Raw genomic sequence first — 15,270 nt, forward strand, 5'->3', positions numbered from 1 at the left:
TATGTTGCAGATAATTGCTTGCAAATCAATCCGCAAAAGTTTAATATTTTGGAATTTACTAGATCAAGAAAGAGGATTTGTTTTTCCTGGGTCATAAATAAGATTATAGTCTCACAAAAGGACAATCTGATATATTTAGGTTTTCCGTTCAGAGCAAACCTATACCTAACCTAAGCAAACCTAATATTCATGAGCATGTGAATCCATGCCAGACCCCATGCTTCACAATGTATTGTTAGAAGCCTTTTTCATGAACTAATATATTGTTATAATGAAAAGATGAGTAACTTTAGTAATAGTGTTTTGTAAAGGTTGATGTATTTCAACCATAATAAATTAAAAAAGAAAAGAAAAATAGGATCAGATAGTCGAAGGCACAGGATGAAAGGGAAGACCCGAGTCCAGCTCCTGATAGTTGAGGGCACCTTCCTCTGTGTATCAACCAACCATCACAATATCACCACCCAATTGCAACTATCATAACGGACCCAGAGCTGATGCTCTGCTACGGAGAAGTTCCAACAATAGGTTTCCCTGATTGAAGAGATGCAGGGGAGTCTACAGACTGGGACGAAACTTGCTGGGGATACTAAAATGGTGTGGGCAACCCTAAACCTGGGACTAAGCATTTTGGTTTAGTTTTTGGACAGGGTGCTGCGACCTCTGAAAAGCCTGGAAAGTTTGAGAGACTGTGATCCCTTCATGAGGAAGGTAGAACTGAGTGACTGACTCCACAACCTTAGCCAGAAAGAGGGGTCCCTGGGCGAAAGATACCCTTGGAGTTAAATTAATTTGCATCTCCGATCTTTATTACTTTGTCCCATCCTGTTTGAGACACCTAGATAAAAATATCTTAAATCTGAGTTCTTGGCTGCTTCTTATGCCACTGTTGCTAGGTGACCCCGGCTACCCTGTCCTTTACCACGCAGGTGATATTATATGATAGGTTATTTCTAACGCGCTTAATACCCAGAGGTTTCTAAGCGTGGACCCGGGGATCCGCATCCTCTTGCTTCCAAGGCGAGCATGTTGCCCCTAAGATATCCTCCCAAGACGATTAGAGCACCTACAATAGTCTTGCATGGTAGTGCATTCGCTAAGTGGCTATCCTGCACTTGCCTAGAGAGATGCGAGAAATCTTCATAATTCTTATTTTGTGCATGCATGCTTCTTTTAGCAATACACGGTGCAGATATACCCGTCAAACACAACTGACCTTTTCAGTTCAATTGGAAAATCATGCATTCCTCATTGCGCATAGTATTGAGTACTGCTGGACCAAGACACACGTTTTTCTGCACACTCTCAAAGTATGTTACATCATACAGCGAAGGATGTTTTGTGTGTAGAAAGTTTTTTCAGCACTGGCTCTTCTCTTATTGTACCTCTCGGGCCTGAACTCCTCGGGCTCTTCCCAATAGTCGGGGTCCCGGTGAAGGACATAGGCGGGGATCATCGTCACAGTGCCCTCTGGAATGGTCAACCCATTGATCTCTATGGTCGCTTTGCAGATCCTTTCGATTCGGCCTCCTGGCGGGTAGAGCCTCAGGCTTTCATTGACCACCATGTCGAGATACTCCATCTGACTCAGGGCATCATACGTGGGAGGGGCCTGGTGGTAAAACACAGAGGAAATTGCAACTTAAGGTTTTATTTGCGTATCTATTGTTTAGAAACACTTCAATTAAGATATAAGTTACGGCCTTGAGGGTGAATTCCCCGTGGAATATACACAAATGTGCTGTTAACATGGATCAGTGAATAAAACACTTTCTGCACACATATGGGAGTAATTTGCTGATTGCAAAATTAAATCTTAGTAGGGTCAACTTTTTACCTTCCTTATATATAAAAAGAAGCATCACTAATGTAAAAAGTGACAGGTGACTATCTTTTTTTTTTTACTTGTCATACGACAACATTTTGTCAAGCTTGAATACAGTCGCTCCAACTTCTTTTTGTTGCCTTGGAAGAAAAACAAGATCTGACACTCCAAAAGGATTAAGTTCCAGTTTCAATCCCATGAGACTCTTCTAAAAGGGAAAAATGAGCATTCAAAGTTGTTCAATATTCACCTACGTCTACCACCAAGTCCCAAATTTGAAATTGTCTACACCACCCAGTTTAACCCCTGTCAGAGCATGAATGAGTTAGTGTTACAGTGACCGACAACTATGTCCCACAAATCCCATCCATGTCTCAACATAAAGAGTGTTGGCTGGGCCCAATGGAATACCGGTTTCATACTATTGATTCAGTTGAACACAATAACTCATTGGATGGATATGGGGCGGTGGACAGGATTCACATGGACCCAGGCATCAACTCCATAGATCGAGCTTGAGAGGCTGGAGTCAAGGAATACATTGGATGCAGATTTAATTGACTGTTCGTTTTTGGTCTCTGAAGTTGGATTGTTTTGACTGGTACTCGATGAATAATAGTATCCGTTTGGCCAATTGCCACTATGGAAGCTGGGCATACAATGTTCTCTCCTACGGGCAACTTAACACTTAACGTGAAAATCCTCACACATCAAGGTGGATACGTTTGTGGGGCCTTTGGATGTTGACAACGAGACCACAAAAATATGTTGTGAGATGTATGCAAGATCTCAGTCGGTAGGTCTTCCAAACGTGGTCAAAATGCCACATTTGTAAAGAGATTCCCCTTACTTTCAGTATAATCTCAAAGGATTTAGCTGATACATCAGTTTGACGTACAAATGAAGTGGTGGTCACATCTTTTCAAGTAAACATTTCTATGGTGCGTTATGGGTGCTGCTAAAAATGAAGGGAAGGTTACAGAGCTACACCATAGGCAGAATATCCCTTTCTATACTAATGTTTTAAAAAGCGTAAACGGTCAGTCATCCTTTATCCTATCATCCCATCCATTATTTGATTGATGGGGAGAAACGTAGCACTTCGAAAGATATCTCAATTGACATTTTGTCTTGAGGATGGACCTTCTTATTTCATCGTTAATCTTTTCTCGACTTTTCTACTGTTCCGTTACCTTCTTTGGCCTGCAACCAATCATGTCTTGCTCCTCTTAAATCTATCACTCGTCTATTCGCTCACTCTGTCTTCTCTCGTATCGTGACTCAATCTCTTCTTCTCTAACCTCCCTTGGTTGGTTGTCTTTCTAATCTCAGCTTAAATACAATTTTCTTTGCCTAGTCTATAAATCTCTCCATGGACTTGCCCCTAACTATCTTACATCTCTTCTTTCATTCTACTCTCCTCCTCGCTCTCTCTGTTCCTCAGATCTTTTTAGAATGACTGTTCCCCATCCTCCTTGTGCTCCATCCCGCTTTCGCTCTTTTCAGCTCCTCTCCCCTCTTCACTGAAACATGCTCCCTCTGTGTCTTCGCTCTATTACTTCTTACTCCTTGTTCCGTTCCTCCCTAAAAACTCACCTGCTTCAGTACCCTGATTAATTGTTACCAACTGTTGCTGAACCATGATTTGTACCACTGTTTTTATGTACCGTTGATCTCCTATGTAAAGCTCTTTGATTGATTGTTACCAGCTGTTGCTGAACCATGACATCCACCACTGTTTTATGTACCGTTGATCTTCTATTTAAAGTGCTTTGGATAAAGGCGCTATATAAAGAACAATAAAAGTACTAATACAAATACCTTGTCCGCCACAGAAGAAACTTAACCCAGGCATCAATATAGGAAACTTTAATGTCCGTTGGTGTACAAAGAGGTAAGTGAAAATACAGGTAGGTTGATATATAGACAAGGATCTACAGAGAGACCGTTGGACAAAACCACTGGCCATCCACACACACCTAGCTCTCAGTTGCAACGTCCATCCTCAGAACACTCGCACAATCACACAAACTACATTCCACACTGACCTCACAGCACTCTGACATCACTGGCTAACACATGCTTCATTGCAACAACCAGACACCCATGATCAACACACCTTCCTTCCAGATTGTTGCAATTCTTACCAGATCAGATGAATAACCTCAGTGCTTGACAAGAGGAACTTTGTTTGCATACTTCTAGGTTCATGTTCTTTCTGAGCTTAGGAGGAGAATGAATTCATGATCTGAACAACCCTACCATCTTGTAAGGATGTCCCTTCAGGTGACTAATTTATGTTATTCTTGCTTTAAGGACCTAAAGGAATCCTTCCACAACAGGAAGCCCTCTGCCGAAGGAGACACATATGGTCCGGAAAACTTGGCATCAAAATATACACATTAACCTACTTGAGGAATTCTTGGATGTTTACCAATTGTTTATTTAAATGATCTGCATTTATTTTAACTGGCTAACACAGTATTCGGCTAGTGAAATCATGAATGTCACTCTTTCCCTCCCAAGGTTTCCTCCAAGAAGGAGAGAATAGTTACAAAACAAACACTGGGTTTACAAACCTGCCCCCCACTCCCTCAAGTACCTATGTTAATTCTGAGGTATGTCATGGATTAGGTTAAACACAGATTAACTATAGAGGTCATGATATATAGTCACTATGCTGTGTGTTGGAACTAACAGGCATAAGTACCATGGAGCAGGAACTTTTCAGGTTCCCTCCGATTCTGTTTCCACGTGTCCCACTGTGAATCTCCCATGTATTGCACTGTAACTTTACCCTGCTGTACTCACAGTTTTATCTGGGGTAATTTCACTGCTCTGTTGACTTGGTACCCACTGCTGGCTGCTCCTGTATGCTTTCCCTCGTCTTTCTCTAGCCGGAGTTAAGACAGCACACTGCACTCTATCCAATGCAATGAACACCAGCGCATTCCAGGGAGACTTAGGACTTCTTACAATTAACCTACGCTAGGTGCCCCACTATCACGGCCACACCAGATGGGCATTCCAAAGGCCCATGAAGGCTCCACTGATTGCTTCACACACTAACATGCATACATTCCCTGCCCCACCACACAATACAACTAAGCCACCAACACGTGGCAACTGGGCACCATTCAAAACAGACATCAAAATCAGAACGCTACACATCTCCAAGCAACTTGTATAGCATAGTACCGATTAGCACAACCTCATGCTACGGGCACACAAGGTTCACCGCTGGTCACAGATACCTCTGGCACTCTTCCCACAAACCACCTATAAACAAACCCACACACAACACTTGGGTACTGAAATGCACTCAAGAACACAAGAGCAAAGCTATTTCGTATGTTTCCTCTTTCCCCGCTAACCAAACTCAGCCCTTCGCCTCTTTGCCAAAAGAACCTACAAAATGGAAGCTGAGTGCGGTATGAAAGCCAATAGACAACATAACATTGCTCACATGATTGTACGTTTCACTGTTGAGCGTTCTTTCATCTTTTCGATGCCAAGATTTCTGGCTGGCAAATAGAACACTACCTTTCGTGCCATTTAAGGTTTACATCAACACGATCAGGTGGACCCAACACATTTTTAAAGGGACAGTGTTGTCCTATTCTAGCTTCCTAAACAGGACGTCTGCTTACCTTGTTGGGTAGTACTTTGTCTATCTCTTCTTGTAGCCTCTTCTGGATGTCAGGATGAGTTGCCAGGTTATAGGACATGAAGTTGAGGGTAGTGCTAGTGGTCTCGTAGCCAGCAAATATAAACACAATCGCCTGTGCCAGAATCTCAGAATCGGTTAAGGCTACAAAGAAAAGGGCATGTGTTAGGCAAGACTAAAGCATGATATCAGCTAAATGCCTTGGCAACACGAGGATCCCAAATGTCTGAAGTGTTTCATGGATGCAGGGAGCCCACTTCGGGAACATTCTTCCACTTTCCAGCTAACCCCATGCCGATCATCTGAAACTCTGCAAGATCGAAACATATCTTCACTCTGACAAATTGTGCTAACCCTAGACTATTTCCGCTCATGTGCCTTCCTTATTATTGACCTTGAGGACTGTCCAATTTCAGGCATCGAGGGCCAGAATCCTGATGGGTTTTCAGGATATCCCACATTAATATTCATGAGAAAGACACATGCATACATTTCGAATTGTTGCATGCAAATTTATGCCATGAATGTTCATGAGGGGTATCCTGAAAATCCAACATGGATCCGGCCCTGGAGGACTGGAGTTGGACAACCCTGACTAGAGGCTTCAAAGCTTGAGGTGCCACACTATAAATGCCAATTATACTTTCATTCCCATTAAAGTAATGTCCTCACAGTGGAATGATCACAAACGTGTTATTTCCTCTAAAGCTTGATGTTTCAGATGTGCCAAACCGAGAGCTTGCAAAACTGGATGGTTTCATTTCTTTTCATCTCAGGGAAATCTGATTGGATTTCCCTTGCTCTGTCATTATCAAATTAGGCTCTAGAGAACCATTTAATTTGTCTGTTGTGTTATGTTGAGTAGTTATTCACTAGTTTGTCAAAAAAGGAAAGTAGTCTCAAATACTTGTGCTACATAGAAATGTACTAAGGTTGGTTATTGTATTGTGAAAGGTGTGTGCGTGTTAAGGCGGATGCATGGTGGCGTGGTAATTGCCTGCCTGTTGGGAGCAATTTAAGGAGCAGTGAAGAATTAAAAGTGGTGTTCTTAATTAAAACGTTCTTCTATTAACCCTACATTACAAACATGCTGTGCGCGTCTTCGGGCAGGGTCATCCAACAGTGGTGACGCCCTTTCCTGTTGTGATAATAAAGAAAGTACTACCTAATAGAAGGTGTTATATGGTGTTAAATGGCAAACATGCAGGGCGCGAGTTAGGCGGCCCCATGCAGGTGTAGTAATGGCACATCCTGTGAAGTAAACATAAGTATTAAATAATAGTGCGTTGTTTTACTCCTATTTGTTGTTTTGGGTTGATCCGCATAGTGTTTTGTCATCTGTGACGTATGGTGTCCTATTGCGCTATGTGCCTCTCAGACCAGCATACTCACCCTCCTGGGCAGCAGTCCTCTGCTGCACTTTTAATTTGAACTAATATCACCTTTAACATTTTCCACCATTTTCGGGGAGCCTGCTGCCATAACCAACCTTAGAAATTGAAGTCGATATTTTGCCTAGCCACACTCTGGCATCAGTGAGTGGCGTTCTTGCTGTGGCCCTATCCTACACGTTTTACCAGGTGGTAGTGCGTGTGAGCTGTTGCGCCCCATGCACTCTCTGGACCCTGCGTTTTCAGGAACCTCTTGGGCAGGCGGGGAAAGAGGTGTGAAGGTTAGTCAAGTTAGCCTTGTGCGGGTGCTCAGTGTACGCATCGGGCAGCCATGTGTGTGTTCATGTGTACGTTCAAGAACGGAGGCATGTGTACTTGCCTCCGTTCTTGTTTGTGCATGCTCAGCTGTGCATGGGAGGATGCAAGGATATGTATGATCGATGTTTGCTTGCACATGTGTTGCTACCGGATATGGGGCATTGAGTGTCTTGAGAGAGTATCTGCCTGTTGGTGTGTGTATGGTGCGCTGGGTATGTGTTGTTGTGCTAGGCTGGGAGTGTGTTAGGTTGGGTAGGTTTCGTGGGCGGTGGAGCAGTGTGGAGACCTTGGTTGTGCCTAGGAGTTGCTGTCAGTGTGTGTGTGTGAAGCTGTGGATGGTGGAATGCCCAATGGATGATTCGTGTCTGAGTGTTCTCAGAGTGATTGAAGATGGATGGATGGATGCACCGGTGGGTTTACCTTAGATAATGCCGTTACTTACCTGCGGACCTCTTCTTATCAACGCAGAGTCACTGATAATGGGCCAACTATCTCATGAAGCCTCAAGCGTGCGATTCTTGGTTTGGTGGCAGATTTCTTTAAATATCCCAAACACCTTTTGTAAAATGTATATTGTTGGAGAATACTGGGATGGAAGGTGAGGTGAGAACCTTCATGGAATTATGAAGGAATGTAGTGGTCGTTGTTTGGGTGGTATGCATGACAAACCTGACAATGAACTACTCATGTGCTAACCTGTTTAGATTTATTGTTGCATTGGTAAGAAGCAGGAGGGATCTGTTATATTGTGACTACTTCTTCATCTGCCTCTTCTCTCTCGACTAGTTAATATGACGAGGATGATGCTAAGATCCACTTGGGAGGCAAACCTGGCAGGATTGTGTTGCAAACCAGGGACACTCCACCCTGGCCCATGAGGGATCAGGTTATAGACTAGCAGTTCGTTTTCCCTTCTGCCCTCATTGGCACCAATGGCGACTGACAGTGAAGTCAGCACTTCGAAGGCAGTGGCAGTACGGCACAGGGGTTGTGCAATAGTAGCCCCCTGGAGAGTACATCATGAACAAAATACACAAATGAAAAGGCCACACTGAAAACAGTAGATCCAAAATCTATCCCATGCAAAATAAAACAATAGTGCATGATTTCACAATATATGTGTAAAGGCTCTTTATAAAACATCAAGAACCTGTGCCGTTCCCTTCTCCTTCTCAACGGGGCTGACCCGAGTGAGATTTTCCCATGATGCTTTGTCGAGAAAGAGTCACACTACATGTCAGAAAATTAGCCCGAGCTGCCAGCCTCACACCAAGGATCTGTCTCCAGTCATGAAAGGGCTGCAGACCAGTGACTGTCTTTGACTCTGCTCTCGCCCAATGTGTTTGGCCATCTAAGAGCCCCACTAGGCTGCCCAGCATGTCTATCTGCTGCTTCCAGCTCAAGTTCTTTTTTGTATTGTGAATTTGTTTGCAAACCTGACACATTTAATGAATTACAGAAAATTAAACAGTACATGAGCTTATTTCCCATAAATATCACACAGTTAATAAAATTCTTTTCATTGTTTACATAGTATTTCATCAAGCGGCAAATATATAATAGCTGAACTTTCTCACCTCGATGTAGTTAAAGCATAGCACCCAATTGTTATGCCATAGCACCCATTTTATAAAATGTTGTTGTTCAGTTCATTATCCTTAAAACATTGAATACAAACCAAATAGCAGGTAATGCAAGAGAAATTGGAGTACCCCCAATAGCCTTTTATCCAGAAAAAATCCTCTAAAATACAATTAGAATTATGGGCACAACTTCCCAGATATTTCCCAATTGGCTAAGGGACCTCCTCTACAGCCTAGGCAGGGAGCTTCAGAACACTCTGAGCCCCATCACCTCAGGCTTTCCCAGGGCAGCCTCTACCAATGCGCAGAGACAGAATGGCGGGCCTAACGTTCTACACAATCACCATGTCTTCATGGCTCTTTGGAAAAGATAAAACAGTTCAGAGAGTACATATTAGCGGTGCTGGTACGCATCCGTGTTCCACTGTTGTCAGGCATACTCCCCATCTGCCACTGCATTCATTACCTTTGTATCCATGATGGTCCCCGCCGGATTTGGGGTCAGTGTCCGCTACCTGGGAATCAACCATCAGCTGCATGAAATCCACTCGGTCCTGGAAACACCAAGGGAGAGAGGGCAGTTTAGCAAAGCCGGGGGTCGAAGGGCACATGCCACGAGGGGTTCAAGTGCAAACAGCAAGTGCATCAAAAGAGTCAACTGAGAGAGTAATCACTGGCAGCACTGATATTTTACAATGTGAGGGTTCAATACTGCAGATGAAGGTATATGGAGTGGACACTTTAACTGCATCGTGAATGTGAGGCACAGGTGGCCTTCTAAAATGTCTTGAATATATCAGCCTTTTTCTGTTTCATCACATATTCAAATGTATGCTTATGTTACAAGCATGTAGGTTAAGCAAGATTTACTCTTAGGGATTCTACCTTGCTATTCATCCAACAGGCACACCTGAGGGTAATGCCTGTGAGATTGCAGGCAGAGCCAGGTGCCTTTTCTGTGGGGCACACGACATGGATAAGCAGGGCTGTAAAATCACCTTAGTAAATAGCACCTATAATATTCAGTTTCTTTAACTTTATAAAGTGACATGACATACTAGGAGGGCCTGAGGTGAGGATGCACCTTATTCCTCGCCCGTGCCATTCGCCACCAAAGCACTTGGCTCCCTCTCCCTGCCGATCCTAGATCACCAAAAGGAAGACAGGCATTAGCCATTACAGACTTGACCAATATCTTATTTTGGATGTTTCCAAATGAATTGAGGCAGGACTGACAACTGTCCACAGCTCAGGATATATCTCCAGCAAAACTGCCCCTTTTCAACACAAAAGTAATCCCAAACACTTATAATCTACCATCTCCCAGAAATACATAGGTAGTCCATTAATACACAAGGAGGGCCCATCATATCACAAATTGACAGCATTTCTGAACCAATAGCAACATACATACTCTTTGTAAACAGTTGATACGAAGAGTGAATTGGAAATATCCTAAAAATTGAATTGTCTAACATTTGGAAGGAACAAGTGATAACATCTAGAACTCATCTGGTTGGATTACATACGAACTCCCCTCATCAAATGGGTGTAGATACTGTTCCTAAGAAATGATATACCAAGCAAATCACAAGACGTGCATTGTCAATTGCTAAGAACATTGAGGTTTTCGTTGCATGACAGTCTGCTGGATCACACATTTTTCAAATATTTTCACAGATGATTTTGAGTGGAAACACGTTCAACATACAGAATGGCAAAAGTATGGTGGCTTAATTGCTCTTGTATATTACAAAACCTTTTTTTATCACATGGAAATCAAACGAGAGAATATTTCTGATACATTGGAAGCTGTACATGAATTTATTAAATTCACATAATTGAGGCAAAAGAGTACATTCTTTAGATAAAACATCTGACAAAAGTCAAGAACGACCACAATTTCAGTGGTAAAAAATAACACAGATAAAATGCTTATGCCATTAAATTACCATGTTGCCATATCTATGTAGAACAAACCAAATGCTGCTTAAAGGACAGATTGATTCAACACAAAACGGATAAAATGAAAGTGTAGCCATGAAATCAAGTGTGGCAATGCATTTCCATGCAACAAACTGTGGGATTTGTCAGTCGAAAGCTTGGGTTCTGGAGGGGATTTCAAGACACCCAAGAAGACTTGAGAGGTGTGAACGCCTTCCACATAGCTATGGTTTGGGATTTTTGTACTTATAGTCAGAGACCCCTAAAGGTCTGAAGAAACAAATTTAATTTTAAGGAAATCTGTAAACTGGTTCTACAGAAAAGAAAGAATGCATTATTTTGTAAGCATTCTGTTTTTCCCATCAGGTCAATAGTTTATATTCTTTTGAGAAAACCAATAGTATTTAGATGCACAGAGACGAATCCTTCATTCCTTCAGAGAGGCCAGGGACTGACTGAACGGCTAGTGAAAGGCTACTGAAAGGCTAGTAGCGTTTTTTCCGATGTCCACAGAAAATTGAAATGATTGTTAGAAACCGGCAGGGTGAGCGCCTGGTTACCTAAGGAAGGGAATGGGAATTCTATGCTAAGGATTTATAATGTTTACTAGTTCAAGGTTAGGGTGCACCTGATGTTACCTTTTGAGTATTGTGTTTCATAAATATTAAGAATGTCTTTTGACAACGGGCTGCAGGAAATTCTGAAAGGTTGGGCAATTGAGAACGCGTTTATAAATCAAGAGAAAACTCAAAAGAATATGTTGAAAAAAGGTGAACTGTCTTCTGTTACTTAAGAAGCTTAAGGAGGTTGAGAAAACATGTTAACCAGGTTAAAATTGTAAGCATTCCTTTGCTGAACAATTAAGTTTTGGAAGTGTAGACTATAAACAAAAATAATTTAGCAACCAGTGAATGCAGCTGTGGTTGGTTGATTATTGGCTAATACTGAACCCGGCCAATCTTCCTGCTCCCCAATAGACCATCCACGTCCCTGCTAGCATGTGACCCTCCTCTGTGGCTGCTTACCTACATGAACAAAAGCAGCTCACAGCACTCTCCTCCTCCACATTTGGGAGTGAGGTGAGGTTCAGGCCCACCCACTCCTGCGCCACTCTCTAACAAGGATCTTGATTCCTTCCCTCTGCTGAACCCGGCTGACACAAAGCAAAGAAGGTAGCAGACATGAGGTAATTGGCCCGGACCACCAGCTCCTCATTACATCTTTTCTGTTCCAAGGCTCAACTGAAGACCTGCTGCTCACGGACTTGAGGTTTGATTCAGTCCCAGTCCATTCCCACATCACTCTCCACCAAGGCACCTGGCTCTTTTCCTTCCCTGATCCCGGCTTACACAAAGGAAGACAGGCAGCAGTCACTACTGTAGCATTCCGACCCGCCTGCTCTTCAACTGACCATTGAAACGTGCAACCATGTGACCGTCTCTATTTGCCTTAAGCAGTACACCTTGGCTTCCTCTCTGATGTGCATCTGAGGCTAAGGGTGAAAGAGGTCAAGGAGAACCCTGTTTGGCATTGTTAGGTCTATAAAGTCCGACAAACACTGGCCCGTGATGCATATACACTCTCTTGCCTAACTGTATCCCTCACAAAACCATTCACACAATGTATCCTACTGCAACTCAAATGCCACCACTACACTCTTCCCACTAATTCTCCTCAATTATAGCTCCAAATACCATCCTAAATGTCACACACAAGAGACACTCTGCCTGGTCTCCAGGAAACACTAACCTGACCTCCTTTCTAACTGACAGCTCTTCCCACGTCATCTTGAGCACCTTTTCCTATGCTACTTCCTTCTCCACCTGTCATGTCCCCCAGGGATCTATCCTCTCCCCCTGGTTCTTTTACATCTACCTTGCTCAGCTGGCACTCCTCATTTCCTCGTTCTTCCCCAACTTCCAGTGTTAGGCAGACAACATCTCTTTTTCAGACTTCCTGCTGACTCACGTGCACCTTCTTTCATCCCTGACTGCCTATCTACCATCCAGGCCTGGTGCACATCCAATGATATCTGCCTCAATGCCAGAAAAACTGGGATCCTTCTGATTGGGGCTCCTGCTCCTTCGTTCTTCCCTTCTTTGTGGCCTTCCTCTTTGTGCTCTCTCCCTGCTCCTTCATCTGAAGCCAGAAATCTTGGAGCCTCCTCCTGAATCTAACTTCCTCCACTCTGCGACCCCTTCAGCTAATCCAGAATAGAACGGCTTAAAAACATATAATTGATACTAAACATATCTAGTTAAAGTGCATATTATTTTACTAAACATCCTAGGATGTAAGCAAAAGTGCAATGTGCCTAACTTAGTTCAAAAGTGCATAAATTCCGTAGACAGTAAAGAGCCTCAATTGAACCCCAAATTGTATTTAGCCAGGGGGATATATTATAACTAATCTCTGTATATATGTAAGAGTTAGTTAGTGAGGCTTAAAGAGTTATGTAGGACACCAAAGTCACGCAGATCAACAATAAACAATATTTTCTGCGAGATGAAAAGGGTTGTACCTTAGTCCAGCCCAACATTTCTTTATAGAGAACAAACAGCAACCTGTGCTTGTCTCCAATCTGACCAAAATAGTCAACAACCGGTACCTAGTACAGCTCCCAAACGTATCGTGGGCTGTACTGGTATCTGAACATAGGTAGTTTCGACAATCAAATAACAATGTCTAAGCTGTCTATCTCTCGTCGTAGCAGGAGAGAGAAGGCTTGACAATCGTCTTCCTCAGGACAGGGCAGATTAGGTGATAAATTCTAAAATCTAAACATACAGATTCTCTACATTTGAATAATCAAGAACCGTCTGGGGCCACCTAGTACAAACAATAACTTTCTAGGGCCACATAGTACAGATAGTGTCTTTTGAATTCATTCCATATATCCGATCTTCTTCAGTTAGTTCTTCCTCAATGCACCCAGATGTTCAATAAATTCCCTTTTGTTGATGTTCGGAAGTAAGGGTTGCATTGAAGATGGATATATAAAAGACCAAGGGAGAGAAAAGAAAAAGGGAAAAGCAAATGTAAGCAACACATAAATCAAAAAGTGTGTATACAAAATTTTTATTTTGATTAAAACATTCCTTGACCCGATCTAACAACCCCACATGTAGCATCCTCCATGCAGTTGAATAATCCTAGGTTCCTTAGTAATAATCCAGGATATGCCCCATACACTGTACGTAAATCAGACAAGGGGAACCCAATTAAATTAGTAAAAAGTAACAGGGGGGCTTATAGTCCCTATGTCAAAGCCATGAATATACCAAAGAAATTTGTGTAATCCAACATGGCATGGGAGAGGGAAACCAGAGTCAATATGAGAATCCACTATCATCCCGGTGGCAATAAAGCTAAAATGCAGAGTGAGAGACTTCCCGGCAGTCCCATACATGTATAAATACCTTTGAAGGGAGAAATTCCCATTGGGTGTATTTCGAAAAATAGCCATCAGGGTAGAGAGAAGAAATAAAATTTCTCTTGATGACACTCCCCTGGGATCTTGTCCAGGTGCACAGTAGTTCAGGCTAAGTGGGGAGAAAACATCCCATCAACCGGTAATCCTGTGCAGATCCGATCCTGCATAGAAGTAAGGAAAAGAGATGAGCATGGAATAAAATGGGAAGGAGTTATAGAAGGGAGCCATGAGAAAATCACATGCGCTCAAACATATCATTCCTTTCTAAAAATGGGCCCTCAGTCTCAACGGCATTAGTAATAGACATGATAAGTGCAATAGATACAATGCTGGAAAAGCCTCTAAATCTCATTCTCCTCAGGTAGTACAAATCTACTCTAGGAGATATTTCTGGACGCTGGATACTCCACTCAAGCAGTATGTCTCCTGTAGCTCCAGAAGTCATTATATAACGGGAAAGCCAGGAGGCAAGACGAGAGAAAAAGAAACGGAAAGAGATTAGAAAATGAAAAAAAATGAAAAAAAGGGGGAAAAAAGAGAGAAAGGGCACCCACAATGGAGTCTAGCCCCTTCCCTTACCTCTTCCTACATTGGTTAATACTAGGGAACAGGCAACAGAATCCGATAAATTCGGCACATAAGCAGCGACAGGAAAAGAAATACAGACCAAATAGAAGCGATCTTACCGTGTCGGCATATACGACGTAATACGAGCGGTCGCAGAGCTGTCACCGTTATGGAGCCAGATTCCTCAAAGTAACGCCGGTTCCGTGTGCAGGATGGCCGCCGTACCGAAACGTAGCTCAAAACAGCTGCTCACGCTGATTCCTTGTGCAGGGTGGCCGCCGTAACAAAACGCAGCTCGAAATGGCTGCTACCACTGGTTCCGTGTGCAGAATAATCGCCGTAACGAAGCGAATCTGGCTCCATAACGGTGACAGCTCTGCGACCGCTCGTATTACGTATTCTCTCTTTTTTCCCCCTTTTTTTCATTTTTTTTCATTTTCTAATCTCTTTCCGTTTCTTTTTCTCTCGTCTTGCCTCCTGGCTTTCCCGTTATATAATGACTTCTGGAGCTACAGGAGACATACTGCTTGAGTGGAGTATCC

The 15,270-nt window shown here is 42.9% G+C and overlaps 1 protein-coding gene across 1 annotated transcript in view; it reads right to left on the reverse strand.

Annotated features, from left to right (window-relative positions):
- LOC138569530 (cytochrome P450 3A29-like) overlaps window positions 1–15,270 on the reverse strand; it is a 334,912-nt gene that overhangs the window by 16,899 nt on the left and 302,743 nt on the right. Inside the window, exons 9-11 of the mRNA XM_069647585.1 lie at window positions 9,251–9,338; window positions 5,476–5,636; window positions 1,386–1,612 (exon numbers count right to left, since the gene is read on the reverse strand). Of these exons, the coding sequence (XP_069503686.1) occupies window positions 1,386–1,612; window positions 5,476–5,636; window positions 9,251–9,338 (476 nt within the window). The remainder of the gene's footprint in view (window positions 1–1,385; window positions 1,613–5,475; window positions 5,637–9,250; window positions 9,339–15,270) is intronic.

This window comes from Ambystoma mexicanum, chromosome 2q, assembly GCF_040938575.1.
Source record: "Ambystoma mexicanum isolate Mex_15411 chromosome 2q, UKY_AmexF1_1, whole genome shotgun sequence".
Lineage (NCBI taxonomy): Eukaryota > Metazoa > Chordata > Amphibia > Caudata > Ambystomatidae > Ambystoma > Ambystoma mexicanum.